This window comes from Trichogramma pretiosum, unplaced genomic scaffold (genome assembly GCF_000599845.2).
Source record: "Trichogramma pretiosum strain Unisexual culture from Peru unplaced genomic scaffold, Tpre_2.0 scaffold27, whole genome shotgun sequence".
Taxonomy (NCBI): domain Eukaryota; kingdom Metazoa; phylum Arthropoda; class Insecta; order Hymenoptera; family Trichogrammatidae; genus Trichogramma; species Trichogramma pretiosum.
The window spans coordinates 1,240,787-1,264,625 of record NW_019641694.1 but is presented as its reverse complement, the minus strand read 5'-3'; the positions used below and the strand labels follow the sequence as shown (position 1 = coordinate 1,264,625).

Sequence of the window (23,839 nt, the reverse complement as noted above, 5' to 3'; positions counted from 1 at the left end):
GACACACAATAATCAGACTTGGCGTTAAATGTATGAAAAACACGGACTACATTTATAACCGGACGGTCGTTTTATTTTTTTTTTTTTGCTCGAGTTATAATTAAAGATGCGTTAAATTAATGGCAAACCAAAGGTGAGAAAGAACGAGAGAGATCAAGCTATTATAATGATTTTTTGCTTTTTCAAATATCCTCCTTTCGTACTACTATGTAACCATTAGCAAAGTAAATTTTGAAAGTAAGTCCCATGGAAATACAAAGTGGGCCTTGGCTCAAACTCCGTGCTCTTTCAAAGAAACTCTCTGCCAACCTGATCGGCTCTACATAATTTACTAACTATCTCTTATATGCTCGTATACATACTCGCAGACAATTCGCTCGAGTGAAAGCACAACTCGAACCAACTGAAATTTTTCAGTGACTTGTACATAAAAAAGGAGAAAAAAGTTCAACCGAAAAGAACAAAAAGGCACAATCGAATCGATTGTTTTGCAATGTTAGCAGTATACAGACGTGAGGTCGCGTTTCCTCATATTAAATAATCAGTGCAGAGCCGAGCAAAACGTTTTGTTTTTGTTCATCTCACTATAACGTTTCTGTCGCTTGGAAAGATAAAATTTGTTACTTGTACTCGGGTTTGATGCAAAGTAAATTATGCTAATCGAGCTTTTCTGGATAATTCGGGCACCGCGGCGTTGTCTCCCTCTGTATTTTAGCCTGCTCAGAAAAATGCGATTTTAATTGTACATTGCTCGAGTATACGCTTGATTAATGTTACATTTTGCTCCCACAAAAAATTTTACTTTATTGAAAAATCATGCGTGGAATCGATCGCTTATAAATTTGATATCACATGAAAACTTGCTCGATTTTCCTTCCCAAATTCTCACTATACGTAATACAGGAGAAGAGGCAAAAATTGCAAGCTATCAGCATATCAGGAGGAGCAAGTAGATGCTCCCTTATTGCATTATAACACACAAATGCTGATAAATGCAGCATAATATATATCGATCGCCAGTGCCAGGGCTCGCTATCTCTGGGAAATCTGCAATTAAGCTCTGCATCCTATGATCCCAATAAAGCGCGCGGCAACTCAGCACACGAGCAGTGCGCAAATCCGAAGGCGGTAATTCTCGTCTTTTTCTTCCTCTATTGAAAGTTGCAGTTTTGTTATTTTCGCGAGATTTCGAGCCGTTACTCCCGCTGCCTTATACACATCGCTATAATGAAGCGGATAATTTATTCGAGCTATATCACCGAGATTCTTAGGTGCGCGTATTTCCCGCCGTTTCACGTCACCAAGTAGAGAGACGCCACTATTATAAGCAGCCATGACATTGCTTAAACATTATATTACAGGCCAGGCCCGGGTCTGTGTACATGTGCAAGTACATAATAGAGATAAGAAAATAAATGGGCGCGTCTGCTTATATTAAAGCCTGTGACGCGATACGCGCGTCTGAGCGGATTCTTTGCTACGAGATTCAACTTTATCGCGGGCTTGTAAATCGATCCAAAGAAGCACGAGTGCAGCAGCCGCTGAGACTCGGAATCAACTTGTCGAAATTTACTTGATTGGTTTTCGCGGTGCACACACCCATAGAGCCACACATTCATACGCGCGGCAGCGACTTTAGCAGCTCATCGCGAGTGCCGTACGTGTACATTTCTGAAACGCAGAGATAACACTGCAAGCAAACGCGAACGGGATCAAGAATCGCTATAATATATTTCACGTGGCAGAGCCGTTCGCGCGCCACCGAGTTCTGCTATTACATATTCATTAAATGCAGTGACGCAACTGCAATTCAATTTAGTCACTGGCACGGCTACCTCTTCCCTTCGCCCTCCCTTCCTCGTTTCATCCCCTTCGACCTCTTTTGCTTTCTTCCATTGCCGTATCTGTCTTCGCTTTTGAAGGCGATTAATTTAAATGCTATTGCTTACTTTCTCTCGAGCCCTGTCAACGCTGCATACACGCATGAATTTGGATTATTGTTATTTTTCACCTGGAAAAACTTCACGCGCAAAAAACATTAGAAACGCCTCGAGCCATTTCAGCTATAATAACTAAATGTCCATGTCTTATCGAAGAGAAAAAACAGTCACAAAAACAGTTAACAGTTGTTTTTGTTTTCCGTGCAGCAAAAAAACGCACTTATCGCACGAGACACACGTTAAAAGACTACGAGAAAGAGACACACACGCTCGAGTAGATTCAGTGTATTTCTCTAATGAATCGACAATATATAATCTCAATGCTTGTCAATAGCATGTAAAGCGCGACGACGTTGTTGCGAGTCTTGAAATAATAATCGATCTTTAGCACGCGACTGATCGCAAGCGCCTTCATAAATACATAAATAAATACGTCTCTTTTAACGAGCTCATAGAGCGAATTAATGACAGTCTGAGTTTTCTGTTGCGCAGCATAAGCCCAGGCGCCACTATAAAACTGACTCGGGTCGTGCGCACGACGTTTTATACATTTTATATTTTCTTTGAATAGAAGTACGTATCGAAGAAAAAAATCAACAATTTAAGAGACAAACCAGAATGAAGCTAGGCAGCGAACGATAACGGAGAGGCATGAATTCATTATATGCAAATAGTTGAACAACGATAGTAGTAGCTTCTTTTTTTATCGATATTACAGTCAGCGAACAAATAATATCGAAAAAAAGTTTCCTCGCGTTTGAATAGAAGTCAAAAGTATATTGCTCGATAACCGAAGCGAGTTTTTTTTGTAACAATTTTTCATTTTGTTTAGGCCAAGTGTTGCAAGAAAGTATCCTGCGCACCTTGCCTCCGATCAATAACAATTTCGTAACCTTTTTCTCCATTAATCATACATTTTTAAGGAAAATTAACATTATCCTTCGCATGCTTGATACAATAATGACCTTTTTCCATCGCATTGAAGAGTATTTAAATTGTATTTTTTTCTCTCTCTCGTATTTCGATAAAATCGGCATCATTGGCAAACAATCTGTTTACCATTCAAACCAATGACACATTCAAAATCCTCGTCTGTATATTTTTGGAATACTCGGCGTAACTCAATTCTCGCTTTGAAACGCTCCGTAAAGCTGGCGGAAAAAAATGCACACATGGAGATGTGCCTATCGTTGACATACGCGTGCACACAGAAAGATACACAGCTATTATTTTAAAACAAAGTTGGAAATGTATTTACGGATTTTTCTCTGGCTGTTTGCAGGTGACTACTGTACCAGACGAGTCGGCAGTCGAGGAAGGCTTTCGAGTGCCCCGAGCCACTGTAGTCCACATGGCATCGACGACCAATCGACCGCAGCACATGTCCCAGGTGAGTGCCATTGCATGTTAGTGTTTAAATGCGCAGAGCCGTGTGATGTACGCTCCGATGATGGAAAACGACAGAGTCGAGATTTGACACTCGCTCACGATTAGTTACTTTATGCTCTGTTGTGTATCGACTGAATTGAAATGTATTCAATATAGTTTCGTATACAATCCTTTCGACATTTTTACTAAAGCTATGTGGACGAATAAAAATTTATAACAATTCGATCGGATGAACGGTGAATTTTTGTTTCGTCAAATTTGTTACTTACATTCTTTATTTACTGATTGTGTGATTTAAATAGATGTAAGGAAAGATTTAACTGAAATCAATGAAAATCTTGTTATTCAATATGCATGTAGATAATACTCTACATAATTTATACAAACGTAGATAAGCCGATAAATTAGTATTGCACGAGCGATAAGATTTGAAAAACGCGTATGCGCACCGAGGAATAATTTATTCCAAAGTTATAAGACCACCCGAGGCAAAAAAGATGTTCAAAATAAGTAATGATCGGTTAACCGAGTTTGGCAAATGATGTATAATTATAGCAAACGCACGCACACAGCCACAAAGTTGGGAGTTTAGTATTTTTTTGTAGAAAAACGTGTCTTCTCGGTTGTTAACTTGTCTCTTGGGGTCGAATTCTCAGGTTCGTCGTTATTAGATGAGCGGACATTTTGCGATCTATTTTCACGATCAATCACAAGCTTTAAAACCCTCTTTTACCCGCTCAATGAGAATGAATTAATTCCACGTTCTCATTTAGCGTTGATCCGCGAAAAAATTGCAGCAATTTCTAATAGTTTGCACACATCGTTAAGCAATGCCAAACAGTTTTACAACTGCAGAATTGTAGAAAGCACAGTAACTAACCGTTTTACGATTTCGCGAGTCTAGGCATGAAGGCGATATTTTTTAATAACTGAGAATAAATTTGAAATAAATTTTATCGTCATAACGCACATAATGTGCTAAACACACGTTTCGATGATATAAAATTTATTTTACGACCGATCGCGCTATATTCAGAAACATGTATATAAATGCATAGTCGTAAACTGCTTGAGTTTGTATAATTTATTGCAAACAGTTAGTGATTTCTGCCTCTTTCTCGAGCATTTCTGTCTCGGCGTTTTCAACAAAAGTCGCTTTCGCGTTCCGAGCGCATCGGACGAAAGAAAAGAAGTCGCACGCGCGCGCACGAGTTAATCGCACCTTCTCATTAGCAGGGCTGCGCGGTCGCAACTAGCCGAGCCATTGTCGTTGCACCGCGTACAACTAAACGGCAGAGGAGCAAAATCTGTGGACAATGGGATGCTGGTGTTGTCGCGACCGCTGCAGTTGGCTGTCCCAAGTACGGTAGTCGGTGGTATCACACCGCATAGCCGAAAATTAGTATTCGTTTACCGATGCATGCGCGAGAGCCGAAGCTCCGACCACGGCTCGACTTTCAATTTGCGGCTTGTACGCGATAGCCATTTTGGTTTGCGCTCGTCCAAGTCCGGGCTACGCGCGACAAAAATCAGGCGGGCCGCGCAATTTTAACATTCCACTTGCGAGTTGCGATGCAATTTCAAATTTCGATTACAGCCGCCGATAAGATACCTTTTGTGTCTGTATTCAGCACACGCAGTTGAGACAAATATGCGCCTTATCCTCGGAAGCTCGGCAAATTGGGTCATAAATATTTGCATGGCTCCGAGAAAAAAGTAGGAGCCGCGAAGGGAGAATAAACTCGAGTAAAAAGTCGTCGAATTAAAGCGAAAATTAATTAAAGGTCCTGGCGACTCTGGCGTTGTCCATGGGAACGCTATCCTCGGGCTTGGCCAAAGGTTACACCTCACCGGCGCTGGATTCGATCCTGGACAATCATTCGCACTCGTACCAGAACAACAACGGCACGTGGACGACGTTCTCGGTGACGCTGCAAGAGGCCTCGTGGGTGGCGTCGCTGTCGCTGCTGGGCGCCTGGCTGGGCGCCATGGTGGGCGACGGCATAATGCGTCGGGGCCGCAGACTCGCCCTCAGACTGACCTCGCTGCCTCTGGCCGCCGCCTGGGTGCTGACCAGCTGCGCGCCCTGCCTCGAGCTCATCTACGTGACGAGCTTCATCGGCGGCCTCTGCTGCTCCGTCATCACGATGGTCGCGCAGGTCTACATATCGGAGATCTCGGTGCCGAGCATCAGGGGCTGCCTGTCGGCCATGCTCAAAGTCCTGACGCACGTGGGCGTGCTGCTGTCGTACATAGCCGGCTCCTATCTGAATTGGCGTCAGAGCGCCTTGCTGGTGGCCATAGCGCCGAGTATGCTGTTCCTCGGGACGCTATTCATACCCGAGACGCCGTCCTATCTCGTGCTCAATGGCAAGGATGAAGAGGCTGCCTCGAGTCTCCAGTGGCTTCGGGGCTCTCAAGTCGACATCAGGCACGAGCTCCAAGTAAGTATATTGTCGCGCTTATCTACTCCGATACGCTCTTTTCACTCGGCTCTACTCTGCCTCGACGTACTCGCCGCAGCTCAGTACCAAGGACAACGTAATAATGCTTTGTCCTCTCTCTCTCTGCTCGTCCGTCTCTTTTGCAAAAGATTATCCGGTGATTTGGCTCTTCCCTCGCAATCTCCTTGTTGCGCAGCTATGTTTCTCCGTTCATTTACCTCCTTACTTTCTTCTCTCTGCGACGCGATTCGAGCGACGCGTCCTAAATCTTCGAATAACGCATGCTCTCCGTGCGCTTTATTAGATCCGAGCCGCATTTAATCAGAGTACCGTTTTTATTACACATTTTTCTTCTCTCGCAGATTATAAAAACCAACATTCTGGCCTCGAGAGCAAAGCAGTACGATTTATCGTTCAAGAGCAGCGTGATGGCACCGAGACTGTACAAGCCCATCGGCATAACCTGCGGCCTCATGTTCTTCCAGCGATTTTCCGGTGCGAACGCCTTCAACTATTACGCCGTCAACATTCTGCGCCAGTCGTTGCGCGGTATGAATCCGCACGGAGCTTCCATTGCCGCGGGTTTTGTTCAATTATTGGCTGCTCTACTCTCCGGTAAGTAAACTCGTTCAACGCAGTGCGCCTACATTATATACATCACAAGTGTATAAAGCTGTGCAAGGTCGCAGGCGCCTAACAATCAATCGACTAGTGCTTTGCGACATTTAAAAAACACGAGCTTCAAACGAAAAACAATACGCGTCACAATAGGGGGGGGCTCGTTAAACGTAGCTATAATCACGAGCGAAGGACGCGCGCCAATAAATATAAAAACGCAACCGAAGCAACGGTTACGCTGCGAAAATAGTAAACATCTTGTGCTCTTGGATAAAAGACTTGGACTGCTCGCCTCGGCGTCGATAGCACGTGCGCCGAGCCATAGCCAGTCAATAGGCGATAGATTAATCGAGCGCACGGATCACTAACTGTCCGTTTGTTCTTGTCGCAGGTTTTCTCATCGACATAGTCGGACGTTTGCCACTGCTGGTCGCAAGCACGGTCTTCATGTCTCTTGCCTTGGCCGGTTTCGGCAGCTACGCCTACTACAACTCGATGACGCAGCCTCACACGATACCGGTCGTCCCGCTGGGCACGTACGCGACCGCCGCCGAGGCCGCGGCCGCGACCAACTTCAGCGGCCAGCACGACTGGATACCACTCACCTGCGTCCTGGTGTTCACGACGGCTCTGGCACTCGGTATATCGCCGATATCCTGGCTGCTCATAGGCGAACTCTTCCCTCTGGAATATCGCAGCTTGGGTTCCAGCATCAGCGTGAGCTTCAGCTACTTTTGTGCTTTCGTCGCCATCAAGTCTTACATGGACTTTCAACAGGTAACTGCTCGTGTAAAAACATATAAAGCGTCATAACGAAGTGTGTGCGTTTCTTTGCAGGCGCTCGGCTTACACGGGGCATTCTGGTTCTACGCCGTCGTATCGATGTGCGGCCTGGGCTTCGTCGTCTGCTGCGTGCCCGAGACCAAGGGTAAACAGCTGGACGAAATGAATCCCGACTACGCCAACGCCCGGTAGTATAAGGCTTCCCTCACAGGAGGGCTCTCGAATCTCGAAAAGACTAACAAACCCCTGCCAGCCGGTGCTTATCCGGTGCAGCACGATCCGCGCGACCTCTACTTGCCGACGAACGCGATGCCCCGTCCGCCGACCTATCCGGGCGGCGCCGAGGTCGTCGTTCTGCCGAGCGCCAACGCCACGGTCAGGCCGACGACCCTCGACTGCGCGGCCATCTCGAGCTGCTGCCTCCACCCGCGAACGGGCACTGCTCGGCTCAGCGACCTCTGTCGCGCCTTCGTCGAGAAGACCAGCTGCATATCGCGAAGAATTCGCACTAGATTAGCTACTTGGCGCACTGCCGTGCCGCAGACCTGCCCCTACGACTGCCCGGTACGCCAGAGAGCCATGCAACAGCAGCAGCAGCAGGCTGCTTATTACAGGCAGCATTTGCAGCAGCAGCAGCAGCAGCAGCAGCAGCAACATTACGTTCAGCCGCTCACGAGCCGACAACAGAGGGATATGCTTCGATCTTACGGTATGAATTACGAGCAAAGCGAGCGCTACGAGGAACTGGCGAGTCGTAGACCCACGACCAACTCCTACAGCCGGGACATAATTCGCAGCCTCGAGGAGCTCGAGCTCAGTCGGATCCCACCTCTGCATCATCAGTCCTATCAGCACATAAGGCCCGAAGCGGCCTGCTATCCTCCGTACAATACGCAATTCTCGAGCTCGTGGTGCAGCGAGCGACCCTACGCCACGCTGCCGAGCAAACGCGATGCTCGCCGTGCCAGCAACATCGAGGATCGCTTCCTGCCCAAGGACTTGCAGAGGCTCAGCCGCTACCCCAAGAGCTTGCAGGACCTCAAGTACCTGGAAATCGAGGCTATTCTAGAGAGAGATCCTCTGCCCACTTGGACGACTCACAGGTCCAGGAGCCGTCGTCAGGCTCACCACAGCGCGCTCGACGTCAGGCAACCCAGGAGTTTGAGCACGGGCTCGAGACCGGTCTCCTCTCTGCTCGACCGGCAAAACAGTTGGCTCGTTCAGGCCAACGACAGTCGGGGGGATTTCGTCGCCGCGGGACCGAGTCAGATCGATCGATTGGAGCCCGGCAAGGTGCACTACGAAAGGGAGTACAGGATTTATGGCAAGGATACGGTCGCGCTCATATTTTACAAGACCTGCTACCTGTGATTATACTTCCTTGCGATTCACGAACTCTGTTTCCGCCGGTCTGCACCATCATCCGTGCGATTCTTGTTTAGTTCTTTTCTTTTTTCAAACGCGCCTTTTTCCTATTTTTTTTTTTACACTTTCGTTTGGTGTTGTTCGAGTATTTTTTCTCAATCATCACGAAGATTGAGGTATTTTCTGTGATGAAGAATTTAATTCGTATATAATGTATACATAGTGCGTGCATGTATGTGTGTATTCGTGTGTGCGTGGGTGTGTGTGTGTATAAATGCGTGCGAGTCTGCGCGTGTGCAATTTCTGCAAAGTTGACTATTTTTCATTGTCGTAGCTATAAGTGTGAATATTTAGATTTTGTGTGCATATGCGGCAGAGGTCTGAAGAAGGGTCAAACGTCGGTGAATAAAGCCGTCCACATATTATATCTATAACTAAAGATCCCTTACATGAGTAACGATCGATAAAATCGGTAAACAATTGAAATATCGAAGCAAACAATAAAACTAATCTTCCAACAGATTGTAAAAGCCTAGTTATAAACGATATGAAGAAACAATAAAAATCGAGGCAGAACTTTCAAGCATCGTGCCTTTTTCGTAACACACGACAATATTAAGGATGTTTAAATAACAATCGCAATAGCGAATGTACACAAAATATGAAATCCGTGTACTGCTCACGTACGCGAATCTAATTTGTAATAAATTATCACAAAATAAGCTTCACATTCAGTTATGTGGTATTCTATCACCTTTGTAAGTTTTTAATATATAGTTTGAAAAACATCTTTTCGAACAGTATTAAACCTTTCATTATAAATATAAAATAATTTATGTGTACAATAGCATTGTTACACCGGCAATGTCTTTGCAATTAACAGTTAAATAAAGACTTTCATGGGACCTCGAAACCGCATTGATGATGCCTGTTCAATCGAAAATTCCGATCGTTCTTTTGATTATTTGTATACTAAATGATAATAAATACGAAAAACATACATGCAATATAGACAATATAACATTTTCTTTCGAAAGTTCATGTTGAAGATTCAATTAAATATTTCAAAAAGCACTGTACTTATATGATATTATAATGTGAAGTTTCATTTTTTTCGCTTAAAAAATTTAAAGTTATAAAATTACTTGTATTTATCATTCTTAAACATTGTACTTGCAGGTCTCATTAAATTGTTATAAAGTTAAAAACAAAGAAAAAAACGGACTTAAGTGACAACAATATCAATTATAGGCATACGAAAAAGTTTATAGATAACCATACATCTATAAATCGAGTGTAAATTATTAAGTAGCACACACGATGTATAGTATAAAATGAAAACATTATATTGCATTCAAATAATTATGTACCAATGTAATTGACAATATCAGCGGTTCGCCAAAATATGATATGAAGTTGGAAATATTTACATATTCTATAATTACATAAACAATACCCTTTACTCTGTGAGTAATCATTGCCAACAAAAGCCTTTTTGTTGATATTTTCAAATTAGAAAATGATTGAAATAATGACTTGTACAGTAAATTAAGTAAGTACTCGTGTAGTATTATTATATTATTTTCAAAAATTACAACGATGTTGGTAAATTCATTTAAATATTTGCGTAATACATAAACTTGCCATCAACATTGATTCAAAATATCTTGAAAATATAATAATTATGTAATGAAAAACATCAAAAACGGCAAATCCTTACTATTTTGTTCTTGAAATCTAGCCTAATGTTCTTAGTAGTACAATGAAAATGAAACTTAAAAATGTATTTGTATTTTGTATTTTTATATAGTTTACTAGAATGAAAGTGAGTTAAAAATAAAGCCGATGAAAAATCTTTGTTGAAATACATATTCAAGAAATTATTCGAAATGACAAAAATATGTAATTAGTGTATAATTAAATTAATCATATCTTAAAAGTGCATATCTACTGGAAAAATTGTTTGAACTTGTTAAATTATTATTGAACAAATTACAGTTATTAATGGTAAACCATTTCTTTTGTTATTTCTGTTGAAGAATATAATGTTTTGAAGTTTAAAAAAAATTTAACTAATGTATTTTACATATCCTATACTAAATTTTACTAAAAAATCCTATTCTATTTTCTCATACGTATTTCTTGATACTTAAAAAATAGTCTAATAAATCGTCAAACTACCGAAAAAATATTGTAATTGACTGATTCGTCTTTGTTATATTACCCATAGAAAAATCAACTAATGACAATAAATGTATACCGAATCAAAATACGAGATTAACAGATATGATACTGACAAGTCAAATAAATTATGATCCAAGCGTTTTAATGGAAGGAATATGAGTCACAATTGGAAAAAGATAAGAGTTTTCAAAGGTTTATTTGACCGCATGTAAAACAATATATTATATAAATATATAAACGTACAGTTGATGGTCGTCTCCTCGACTTTGTATAGATTTTTTTTCTCGTAACTCGATTTATCGGTTAAACGATTATTTAGGTAATACTCTGCACTATGCACTTTTGCGAATTGAAGTTGCTATGTACGTTAAATAATAGTAATTGCAATGGAAAAATAAATGAGGTTGACGAAATTGCTGTTGTGTGTATCAACTGCAAGCGCTGAACAAGTTACTTCGCGAATCGATTGTGCATATACTTGTAATAAAAAATAACTTTTGCATGTACAGGCAAAGTAAATATTTGTTCATAGATTAAGTTGATTTAAAAATTGAACTCTTTTGTGCTGCAATTCACTCAAATCACTACTGAAAAGAGAGCTTGTAAATATATTATCTGTACGATTATTTTTTTTCTCTTTCTCACATAGCTTACAGAGTAAGTAAATGTCAAAATCGACAGCGAATTTAATGATTGCTCATATACTGAAACGAAGATAACGTATATATTTAATTATGGATGTTTTAAACAATCGTATGTGCTTTATATCTTATAATGGCTACTTGAGCCATTATCTAACATTTTTTTTGCCTTTCATAGTTACAAAGAAAATGTATTACTACTAAATGAAATACTAAATGAAAGACTTGAAACAATAAAAAAATAAATGACAACAATCGTTTCTGAGCGACTCAGTACTGTATACATTATAAATAAATGCATTATTATACGGTCGTTTCATTGTTACATTGACTGAGCCAAAAAAATTATTTTAGGTGACACGATGAACAAACATGTGTTTATCAGTAATTAGAAAACATAGCTCTTATATTACTTTTCCTTCAAGTCAAAGTTCCTCAAAGTATTTAGAAAATTTCGGTAAATTTCCATCGAAAAATTTACATAATATTTTTCTTATTATAAGTGCATCAATTTTGAGTAACAATTTTATAGATGTCGACGATTTCTGCAAGATACTCAAATCCAGAACTTTAAAAAAAGATAATAGGAACACATAAAACTTTTTATAAAATATCGAAATAATGTTGACACAATAAAAATACCACGTTTGTTTTGTCACAGTAAAAATTTTTTGACTCAACCAATTTGACAGAGAATCGGTCATATACATATTTATTAATAAATTAATATAAATATCGAACGTTTAAAGAATTTAAATTCATCAATCAGCAAATGGTGGTTCCAACCATACCATATGATAATAAATCGAAAAGATATTACGTATATACACGAATAAATATATAAATATGTATACATAATAAATAGATTTAAAATAATTTAAAAAAAAACGATAATAAAATGTAACGACAATAACAAGAAAAACTATTGTGTGAATGTAATGAGTGAGTGAGAATATTGATGTGCATCGTATACAACAATGTGTAAAAAAATGCCAGAAAAGGATTGACCATGTTCAGAAAAATAGAATTGGTGTCCTTTTCAGCTTTTTGCTTGCTAGATTTAATATTTTTGTAATTTTGCCTTAGATGGCACATGTGCATACATTTACATCCAAATATCTGTGAGTTTAAATGAATCAGAAATTTTTTTTAACAACATATTGAATAAGATTTCCATATCAGATAAATCTGAATTTTACTAGATTTCCAGGACTTTCTAAAACATGAAAAAAAGTTTGTAATATCACCCAAAAAAAAATCTTTGGTTCATTTGATTTCACAGAGAATGGGCTTTATAAAATAGCTTGTTTGTATACATTAAGCAACATTATGAATAACTTTGTGCATAGAGGTTGGGAAAGTTTTTAAGGGCAGTTGTTTTCGCACACAATCACCAACACTTGAATATATTTCACATTCATATGTGAACATACATTTCTTGCAATGATCAAAAGTTGTGTGATATCTATAAAGGAGATAGTTCTGGTAACTTTTACAACTATTATCCAATTATGAAACGTTAGCCTAAATTTAATAAAATTCATTGACAATAATACATTTTTTTATTGATGTCAGCAAAGAAACTCTTAGATAGAAAAGTATTAATTATACCAAAATTATTTCAAGTAAAATGAACTTACTGATTCACCAACTTATTATATTTCTAACAAATGATTCAAATAAATGCTATTTATAATTGAAAAAACCCCGTTGTTATCCAGATCGGGCATCACATTTGATACACACAATCAAAAATATTTTTCAGTTTAAAGTTGCTATTAATGAAATGCTGATATAAATTTTTTTGGGTTTGAATGCCATATGAGACTGTGCATAACTGTGTATCAAAAGAGTAAATCATCTTCGAATGAGATGGGAGCTGAGATGTATTTTATGTTATTGTGATTGTACTTATGAAGTCCTACTTATTAAGAAATAATTGAAAACCTGCCTTTGTACCTTTGTAGAAAAAATCTAATATATCAATACAAGCCATTTATGATCGCTAAAATACAGTCTGCAGAACCAAAAATGTTGCGTGTTTGTATAGAATTATTTACATTAGCATACAAAATACTGCTGAATAGAGAAAATACTTAAATCAAATTTGCATTATTTAATTACCTATGACCTAAATTATGTAAATATTAAATATTAAAGTTTTCTGCTAACTCATAACGATGAAAATTAAACTCACCTAACTGTGGAACAGACATGTAAGTATCGCAGTCTACCAGAAAACTTCCAACTTGAGTTCCACCCATCGCTTGTATTCTTTTTGTTAACATTTCAATAACTTGAGGACCTGATTTGTTATCTGTCATAGGATACTGATATAACCTGATGATAAAAAGAATTTTCTTTTAAATTGTTGTGTAGATAGAACTTTGGGAAGCTAATAAAATTTAAGTATTAGTGAGATACCCAAGATCTTATTTAAACATGCTTTCTAGGATCGACACTGAATATTTTTCAAAAAAAACTATATGAAAGTCTAGAAAACCACAACATGAAAAAATTCACATAGTTTATTCAAATAATATTGATCACAAATTTCCAAAAAAAGTGTTACAACATTTTTATTTCAACCTTGGGTTCTGTATGTCATTAAATAGTTTATTAATGATAATAAAAGTGTATTAGTGAGGTAGTTGAAACAAAATTTAAACTTAGTACTTACAATACTACACCCATGATGACTCGAATAGAGAATATATTCTCACAAGTAAAATGCTGAAACTATTAAACTTCAAAACACAAACATACACAAATATAAGCACAATGTTTACACCGGCTAGAAGCGCCGGTTAGATGCAACTGTCTGCTCTCGACCACCAGTACTCAACGAGTTAAAGCGACTGTCGTGAGCCATCTACATTCAAACGAAAGAATTCTCTATACAATGCTCCTTGTTGCTTGACGGCTGGTGGTCATGTAACGACCCATGTTAAAACGCCTCAAAACCAACTTTTTATCGGTGAATGGAGAAAATAAATCGATTTACAAACGTAACTTACGTATACATAAAAGATGCACACATCACAGGTTATACCGTAATCGATTAGCAAATAGCAATCAGTCGAATTTGACAATTTTAAGCAACACGAAAGATATTAGATTAGCGCTCTCTCGACAGATGTCTCTAGCTTCAATAAAAGTTGGGTCCAGGTAACGAGGTAAACGACGGTAATTTGCAATGTATCTGTAATAACATATTCCGCGAGTCGCTTTAAGCTTGGCTACATTGCACCCTATAATACATATAGATGCGGGGGAGCGCAGTAAGCAGCGGCTCTTGGGCGACTATTGCAGAAAACGGATTGACCATGCCTCAGTCAACGAACTGCTGCAGTGTCGAAGAAAGCGAAGAGCCGTCGCAGCGACTCGCGCGATATTAATCTGTCGTCATCGCCGTTTACCTACTACTCGCACAGAATGTGCAAACTTATATAGGAACGTAAAAGTTTACTTCGAGCCGCGCCACTCGCAATCCCACTTGCTTCCTTATATACCTATATGTGTCGTATATATTCCACGATAATTAATAGTTTTTAACCCCCGTGCGAGTGGCCGTGTTTATATACAGTAATTAGTGTAAACCAGTGCTCGAAAGCTTTACTCAAGCCGGTGTGTATGACGGAATTTCAAGTGCATTTTACCAAGTGAGGACTCGGACAGCCGACGTTGACGTTCATTCAGATACCTGTGTACAACTCCGAATGACTCCACAAGGTGAGTCACCTCAGTAGCCGTGCCACAAAATCTTCTCTATCCAAACACACAAGGATGAATAGTCTCACTCTCTCACTTTGAATAGTCATGCTTGGATATTTTGTGTCATTTCACGGCTAATCATATGAGCCGAAGCTAACATTTCTGAACTAATATTTTCCTAGTCGAATCAATGTGAATTATAACCTCAACGCTACATATTGTTTTATACCGAGTAGCAATGCTTTTCAGTACCGAAGTACATTTTTAAAGACGGCTTTTGCAAATGTATCTGCGAATATTTCGAATTCAATTGTTATGCTTGAAATAGTTTTTTATTAGATACTGTTGCACAGAAAATTAAACGTTCGATTGAACTCGTAAATGTTTCAAGTTTGAACGTATTTGCATGTATGTATTCGATCGATTACTATTTTTGACCAAATTCCCTTAAACTTGTGCTCAAGGAGTGCTCAAAATTATACAAATAAAAGCAAGCTGTAATTCATCTCAATATTTTCATAGTATATAACTTTTCGGAGGTAGACTTTTTATTTCCTGCACTCTTGGCAGCGCCAGAGGTATTTTCTCTCTTGTAATTCCCTTCCATGAATGTAGGATGTATGTCATAAAAACATGAATACATGGGATCATTTTAAATCGATTATTATTTTTCTGTGTTTGAGAATTTATTTTTACGCCTACACCATTTTCCGCGTGAAAATCGACAGTATTGCATATTTAGTCGCGGTTGTAATTTTTGGTCGAATCGAGCGTTAGATATCCGGGTTAAGTTCAACGCACCTGCCTGCTCTCGTTATTTATAAATGAATATCATTTGTCGTGTGTGTATATGCGGGAGAGCTTTTGGGCGGCCTCGTTACTCTCTTCCAATAATTATAATTCTCAACGAGGCCAGATTTACAAGTGCTTCAACAAGTACCCGTTAAATATTTTTCATTTATGTAGTCTTTTTACAATAATTTTGAAGACTTAAGGAATGGGTGAAACGGGTTTTATGATTGTCGAATCGGTTCGTTACTTTTTTGAAACGACAGTACATATTTGGGATAAGAAAAAAAGGGCAGCGGCAAGTATTTGTGTAGGCGTTGTCCTCTTTCAAAGACATCGTATCAATAAAAAATACATAAGCACTGGCAATCAAGAGCGTTGCTCAAGAGCCAAACGAAAAAAAGAGAAAAAAGAACGTGTTAATAAATATTACATGTTGGTGCGGTCATTCTACAGTGTACGTGGGCCTTGCCCTGACCGGTTAATGTTCATCTGCCGCTGCGGTTGCAGTTCTCTTCTTTTGACTTACGACTCAGTGTCGTGCCTGCAGTAATAAATGCATAAATGCAGCTTAACGCGATTCAGAGTATCAGTAGCCTTGTCTGACATCTAGCTCTCGTTATATGCCTCATTTTTGTCGAAAAATATGCTTACGAAAAGCAGCGATATATTGTAGGTACATTACTAACTTTTGTTTTTATCAAAAGCGAAAACACTCTCACGAATCAGCTGCACCAGAAATGAGAAAGAGAGGAAGAGACATGAGAGACAGTTGCTGTTATGTTATAGAATCAGGCTAATGGAGTGAGAGAGATGAGTCGCGATTTCGTGTGTGTAGGTCGAGTGCAGCAGCAGTATCAAATTCTGCAGAAGCGAAAACGAGGTTGAACGGGGTTAAAAAAAAGACTTAGTTTGAAGTCAGTTTCGGCGATGAGCAACAGTAGTAGCAATATTACACAGTTCTGTAGGTAGCTAAAAGTTCAAAAGCAAGCTTTGATGCCTCACGAAATAGACACGAGTATTCAACAACTTGTTATATATTATACACAGAGATATATAGTAATAAAATATACCTTCAAAGTAATGGCAATCTTGAGAGGACGTTTCAAAAAAGTTGTATTTTACCTTCAATTGTATTAATATTTATATTACATAAGCAAACATTTTATCCTTAATTTCGATTTTCGGATTCGGGTGGTACATTATGTGCCCAGGGAGCAAAAAAATCATGAAGCCTCAAAGCAGTGTAATAATCAACCAACGCTGATAAATATCGGCTGTGAGGATTTTCTTGTATTTGATAGGTACGCGTACTATTTTTATAAATTCCTTAAAATGACTGCAGGGCCGAAAAAGTTAGTTTTGGTTCGGGTAGCATAAAAATTCCACATACATATACGGTATTGCAAAATGAGGCTGGATTTTGTTCTACTCCTCCCTGTTGGACAGTATGATAAAACAAAAAAAGGTACACGAAACTCAATGAGAAATCTCATCCTAACAAAGTTTACCATGCAGCAGTGGTTGTGAGAATGCGTGGTATCGACAAATGACCACGACAGGTTATTAAAATCTCGTGTTGCGATATAGATTTTAGAAAGCAAAGGAATAAATTTAAATTTGAGAAATTGAGTGAAAAACTTGAGATGGCACAGGTTGAAATTTCTAAAACTGACAAACTTAACAATGAACATAAAGAACTCATGTGCTCAGACGTGTACATTTCAATGAGATTAATGAGTCGTTTGTGCATCTAGCATTCGACTGCCCTCTGCATGGTAAGTCAAAGTTGATAATGCAAATACCTAAATATATATGGGTCAGATTCAGAATTTTTTAAATAAAACTGCGGGCGAGGTTCACGGATTTTCCTGAAATTTTAGTATGTTATAGTACATGATAAAAAAGTGCCAAAACCAAAATTTTGGACCCCCTCCTCCCTCCTACCCCCCTCCTCCCCTATAGACGTCCATTTTCTATCTATGTGGCATTTCACGTCAACTCTCCCAGTGCCGCGCGGAGCGGCAGAATTAAGTCAAATCACTAAATTTGTGAATCGCTGTAAAAGTACTAAAATGCACCTAGAGAAAAAAACGAACCCATGATTTCGATCGAAAATTGCCTCAGCTTTCCGATGGTGGGCTCAGATTTTCCGAAGTTTTCCGCTTTACCCGGGAAAATCGCTGGGAAAACTTTAAAGTCGATTATCTCAAAAACTTCATTTTTAAGATTTTTTTAAATAGTCTAGATCGAAAGATCAGGAAAACTTCGGAAAATCTGAGCCCACCATCGGAAAGCTGAGGCAATTTCCGATCGAAATCATGGGTTCGTTTTCTTCTCTAGGTGCATTTTAGTACTTTTACAGCGATTCACAAATTTAGTGATTTGACTTAATTCTGCCGCTCCGCGCGGCACTGGGAGAGTTGACGTGAAATGCCACCTTTATTTTTTCTGAAGGCTTGAAGCACTCGAAAAATCTGAAAAAATTCAAGATTGTTTGGATTGTTGAAAAGTATCTTCATAAATTTTTCCAGATTTTTTAATAGCTTCAGGCCTTCTGAAAAAATATAGATAGAAAATAGACGTCTATAGGGGAGGAGGGGGGTAGGAGGGGGGAGGGGGTCCAAAATTTTGGTTTTGGCACTTTTTTATTATGTACTATAACATACCAAAATTTCAGGAAAATCCGTGAACCTGGCCTGCAGGTTTATTTAAAAAATTCTGAATCTGACCCATATGTAATCGTATAAAGGATTTTAAAATGACTAATTTATTAATTTGAAATTTGAATATTGTCTTTCTGAATATTAAAAGTAACATGGACTGTATGCATATATTTGGCGTCTTGCGTATTAAATAAGAATATATTTCTCAAAGTTTAATATTTTTTAGGGCTGTGCGAGTAGTCGAAAAAACTAGACTCGTCGAGTTCGAGTTTTTTCATCGAGTTTGAGTCGAGTACTCGAGTTTTTCCAAGTAATTTGAGTTATAAGTGAATCAATGATGAATTAACCATCTCTAGATCCCTCCCTTTGTGTATACATACTGATAAGTGTGATACTCACAGCATTTGTAATACATACTAGCGACGACTCTAGCTGCAGAATTTTGAGCAAATTCAAAATACAACCCTATAATAACAACCCAGTTACCGACACCACTGTTTCTTTGATTCAGATGCAAACATCTCTTTCACAATATGAATAGAACTTTATGTTTAACTCGCTAGTAAAGCTATTTTGAGTATTTTTAAAAGCGAATAAAAACTTAGAAATAATCGTTATGTATCTTTATATATTATATATTTTTCAATACGATTCGAGCAAAATAATCGAATATATTTTATATGAATCTATGGCAGTGGAGAGCATTGCAAATAGTAAAAATAGAATGAATTTGCAAAAATGATTGTGTAGTAATAGTTATTTCTGCAACAAGTGCCCAAAAAGCGTTTTTGGGCACGAGTGTGCGGGAAAAAACACGAGTGTCGGCCATGTCGCCACGAGTGGGTTTTTTTCCACACACTGTGCGCAAAAAGGTGGGCACGTGTTGCATACTAATACTTTACGATACTAGTGTCATAAGTAACACTTTTTGGCACGGCGTAGTTTAGGGCCCGAGCGCAGCGAGGGTCCTAATAGCTGGGCCGAAAAGTGTCCCCTATGTCACGAGTATCGTACTACATTTTATAGTACTGTGCTACGTGGGGACAACTTTCGGCCCAGCTATTAGGATCCTAGCTGCGCTCGGGCCCTAAACTACGCCATGCCAAAAAGTGTTACTTATGGCACTTGTATCGTAAAAATCTTTTACATTATTATCAAACTAGTTTTCTACTGCTGTATATTCACGGTAAATTACTAATTTTTTTATCGTTAAAGCTCACATTTAGATGAATTAGATTGTTGCTCTTTTAATCATCTTACTGCAGTTATTTATTTTTAGTAGGCATAATATTTTCTAAACCTCATACCGCGTGCAGAAATTGCTTTTATCTAAGAGAGTCCAAGATCTCTTTCTCACTCGCTCGTTTTGCCATTGTGGATAATATAAAAGGTCGTAGTCGCGTGTCTATATATACGGAGAACGAAAATGAAAAGAGCCCAGAGTGTGAGTGTAATATATACGTAACTGTATAAGTGTTACTGTACGTGTATCTGTGCAGCCAAGTTTATATGTGTGTTCCGCTAGCGGAAATGGCCAGGAAACCCATGCAATTGGCAAGGATAAAAAAAAGAGGCAAGCGAGTAAGCCCATAAGCGCGATATCATGAGTCTGAAAAAAGTATAACGCAAAGACGATGATGGCACGTTTTTTCGTTTTATACAGTTTCGAAAAACAGTTCCTATTTTATTTTTCTTGCGCTAAAATCATATCTGCCTATGTGAAGCATGAAACTTAATCTCATGACTGAACATGATTCAAACAAGCCGCTCCTTTCAATAACCAACATTTGTATACTAGAATTTACATTTTTAACAATTGACTAAACGACCGATCAATTTCAAAGCGTATTAAAAAAAAATTTGAGTAAACTCCAACACTGGACGTATGAAGTGGGTTTGGAGATATTAGAATTATCACTCAAAGATGTTCTTGTGTGGAAACTTGAAATCTCAAAGGATCTGACTTGAGCACGCTTTATATAGTCTTATTCCCCACAGCAAGTGTCTCCCTCGATCTAGAATGAGACACATTTTCTATTGGCCGCCAATTTGCTGTAGACTATCTACCACTATACGTCGAACATTTGACAGAACGTCTTTCTCTTTCTTGTTTCGATGGATACGATTGATTTGTGATTGAATGAGATTAACTTATACTTTTTTTATACACTTGCAAAAACTGAAATGAACGAAGGAGTGTTAAGCTAACAATTGGTAAAATTGAACGATCAGCGGAGATTTTGATATTCGACATATTCTCCTTCTTCTTCACTTCGAGTTGGTGATTTATTTTTTCAATTTACTAAATTTGCACCACAAAAAGCCTTTATCTACCTTAATTTTTTATAGATTATTGTGAAAGTGTGTAAGAAGCTCACTCTTTACACATCCCAATATCATCTGAACGAACAAAAGTGATTGTCTTTGACTGCAAAAAAAAGGTTGGGAAAATTAAAATCTTCGCGATTAAATGTCCAAGCAACGAATAAAGCCTTTCCCCACTCGGTGACAACCATTAATTCCTCGTCTTTTTTCTTCCTTCGTAACTTTTAAAACGTCTCGGTGCTGCTTTACGACATGGTTCGCAGAGAAGGGTGAGTAAAGAAAAAATTTGTATTAACAAAGATAAAAGAAGCACCAAGCATGCTCGTCTACACATGGATGAAAAAGCGCTTGGGTTTAATAAAAATATTTTCCACGAGCTCTTCGTAATGTAAGGAAAATGTTGATTGAGAGCCATTGATAATCGAATCTTTGTTAACTTTATAGCTGAGAGGTTTAAAACTCACTGCTTGCACACATACACAAGGAGTAGCATAGCCTACTTACAGTGATTCTATAGGCCACGACACGATAGGGGTAAGTTCTTCCCCGAAGAGGCGGCAAATTATATTTCACGCGTCGATGAATAACTGCGCAAGTAGTGCTAGCTAGTTTGCTTGCAGGGCCTCTTACGAAGTCAAGTGTCTTTGCAGTCTACGTCTACATGTACGACGCCTGCATGAGTTGTATCGATTGATTAACGCGTCTGAGGGTTAAAATTAATTTCTTATCGACCTTGTAGTTTATGTGAAAACCATTGAAAACATTTGGATTCGAGTACTTAACGAGGAAATCAATATCTGCCCTATAATATCCTTTCCAAAAACGTAACTAATTACAATTAATAATAAAAAAATTGACAAAACTCACATTTCAATTCTAATTAGAGTTACGTTCTTTCTAGGATTCAGGTTGATAATTCTGTTGTTTTTTTTTTACAAAATACTAGAGTCAATAAGTATTCATTGACCTTAATTTTTTTATTCACCATTTTTTTTTATGTGCCTCATAAAAAAATAATGTGTCCTTGTCCTAACTCTGGAATTAAATTAGTGACTGAATTTTCATACTAACTCGTAGTATACTGATATGTGCTTTTCAAAATGCATTTTACACGAAAATGTTTACAGCTGTTAAAACTTGTCGGTGTCAACTCCTTACATTTGTCAAGAAAGTTTGCAAATAGGAAAAAAATTTCAAATAATTGGTCAATCAAGATACTCATGTGCATCGATAATAATTGTCAAGAATCAATGAAGTCAAGGTCATTATCAATCAACACGTAATCTGCCTATACAATACAATTCAAATCAGTAATGGAATATCGCATGGTCAAAATTGCATTCTTGTGTTTTTAACATGCAATTTGCACATTATGTTGATTTATCTACACAATGTTATATTATTATGTGATAAAACATCAGGTTTGGATAAATTTGCTAATATTTTGGCAATAATATGTTACCTCAAAAGAAATGGGTAATTAAATTAGGGTATGTTTTGGCCACGCGTCTTAACTGCTATCCATGTAGCTTCTGGCTTCTTGTGAGTATTTTTCGTATATAAGACGTATTTGTTAATCCCATTTGTTTACGCGGACTGTCGCTGCTGAATAGCAAGCAAAGATTGGGTATGCAGTTCAGTTGGGCAAAATCGAAACCTCTCATTAAGAACTTCTTCTGTGAAGTTTGCGCGCTACAAGGATGCATCGCAGCACGTCGTCGCTCACGCACTACGAACAAGCGTCATAAAATGCCGATATTTGGTCTCTTCACAGGGTACACACCCTTTGCACGCAGGCGTCACGATTTCTAAACACAGTGCCCAGCGAAATATGACACTGCACGCAGTGCAACGCTGCTCTCGTCCGGGTTACTAGCTGCAAGCGCGTTGATGACGAGGAGAATCAAAGTATGTGTACCGGTTGAATTGTAATATACGAGGATAAAATTGACAACTGAACTTTTGAATGATTGTAATGCATCAACGAAAAAGATGAACATTATGAAGAAAAACCGCTGCTAATTTATTGGCAAAGAGCTTCCTCATAAAAAATAATATTATTAAAAGCGATCGGTTAATAAAGGGAAAATTCGTATTTCATTTTTTAAATTCACATGTCAAATGTCACCTCCGTGGCATGTCTACATCTCAAAATCAACTCTATTTGCATGTACCATGCATTCTCATTAGCACCTGACCCTATAATAACTATGAGACCAGCTTCTATACATCCAGAGTAAAGTTCAAGTCTATTATAGGGCTTTGAAAAATGTTTTAAAAAAATTTCCCACGCAATTGAAAAATGTCTCGGATTTTAATCATGCTTCTGAATAATTTCAAACATACCGCCTGCTTTGGGTCGCTAACTCATTTTTCATGTCGCTAGATACGTAAATGTCAAGTATTATAGCCCAGCTTTCGATTGGTGTAGGTTGCGGGTTCAAATTTTACATTTTAGCTTTGCAGCGATAATTAATTTGTTGGAAAATTCACGTGTTTCTTAAAACTGTCCCCTCCGTGGATGTGAATATCTTGAGCTATGGTCATACTTTTTAACCGCTCGCCCAGTCAAAAGACTCGTTTTTCATGACCGAATTTCGGGTTGTACGTAATTTGGTGCGTTTCTTATTTTTCATACTTAGCAGCGTCAAAGCAGCGATTTGTCACCTCTGTGCGTGTCACCTCCGTAACCGAAAATAGTCAATTTTAAGCATAAAATCGGACATAGTTTTCGTTAAACGAAATCTCAAGGCCCCAGATTCAATAATTATTAATATTTTATGGTTTAAAAAAGGGTAAACTAGTTCGCGCCATTCGATGTGACAAAAAAATTTTCACCATGTTTTCATTTTTTATACCCGAAAAAGCAGACTTCGGGAGAATCAACCATATATTATTATTTTTATTAATGGAGACAAAATATACACACACCGTTATATATTATATAGTAGACTGTCCGTTATTTCCCGAATTGCTCCAAT

The 23,839-nt window shown here is 38.5% G+C and overlaps 2 protein-coding genes across 5 annotated transcripts in view; both read left to right on the top strand.

Annotated features, from left to right (window-relative positions):
- The window catches only part of LOC106647988 (facilitated trehalose transporter Tret1-2 homolog), a 55,215-nt gene extending 47,825 nt beyond the window's left edge, over nucleotides 1–7,390 (top strand). For all 3 annotated transcript variants that reach the window (XM_023462005.1, XM_023462006.1, XM_014364577.2), the window contains 5 exons: nucleotides 3,223–3,330; nucleotides 5,114–5,773; nucleotides 6,136–6,388; nucleotides 6,783–7,168; nucleotides 7,229–7,390. In XM_023462005.1, coding sequence (XP_023317773.1) covers nucleotides 3,223–3,330; nucleotides 5,114–5,773; nucleotides 6,136–6,388; nucleotides 6,783–7,168; nucleotides 7,229–7,366 — 1,545 coding nt within the window. In that variant the 3' untranslated portion in view covers nucleotides 7,367–7,390. The remainder of the gene's footprint in view (nucleotides 1–3,222; nucleotides 3,331–5,113; nucleotides 5,774–6,135; nucleotides 6,389–6,782; nucleotides 7,169–7,228) is intronic.
- Nucleotides 7,391–14,632: 7,242 nt separating this feature from the next.
- Nucleotides 14,633–23,839, top strand: part of LOC106648064 (dystroglycan-like) — a 49,707-nt gene continuing 40,500 nt past the window's right edge. The window contains exon 1 of one of the 2 annotated variants that reach the window (XM_014364725.2): nucleotides 14,633–15,096. The gene's annotated coding sequence lies outside the window, so the exon portion shown is untranslated. The remainder of the gene's footprint in view (nucleotides 15,097–23,839) is intronic. The other variant, XM_014364727.2, reaches the window with a different exon arrangement.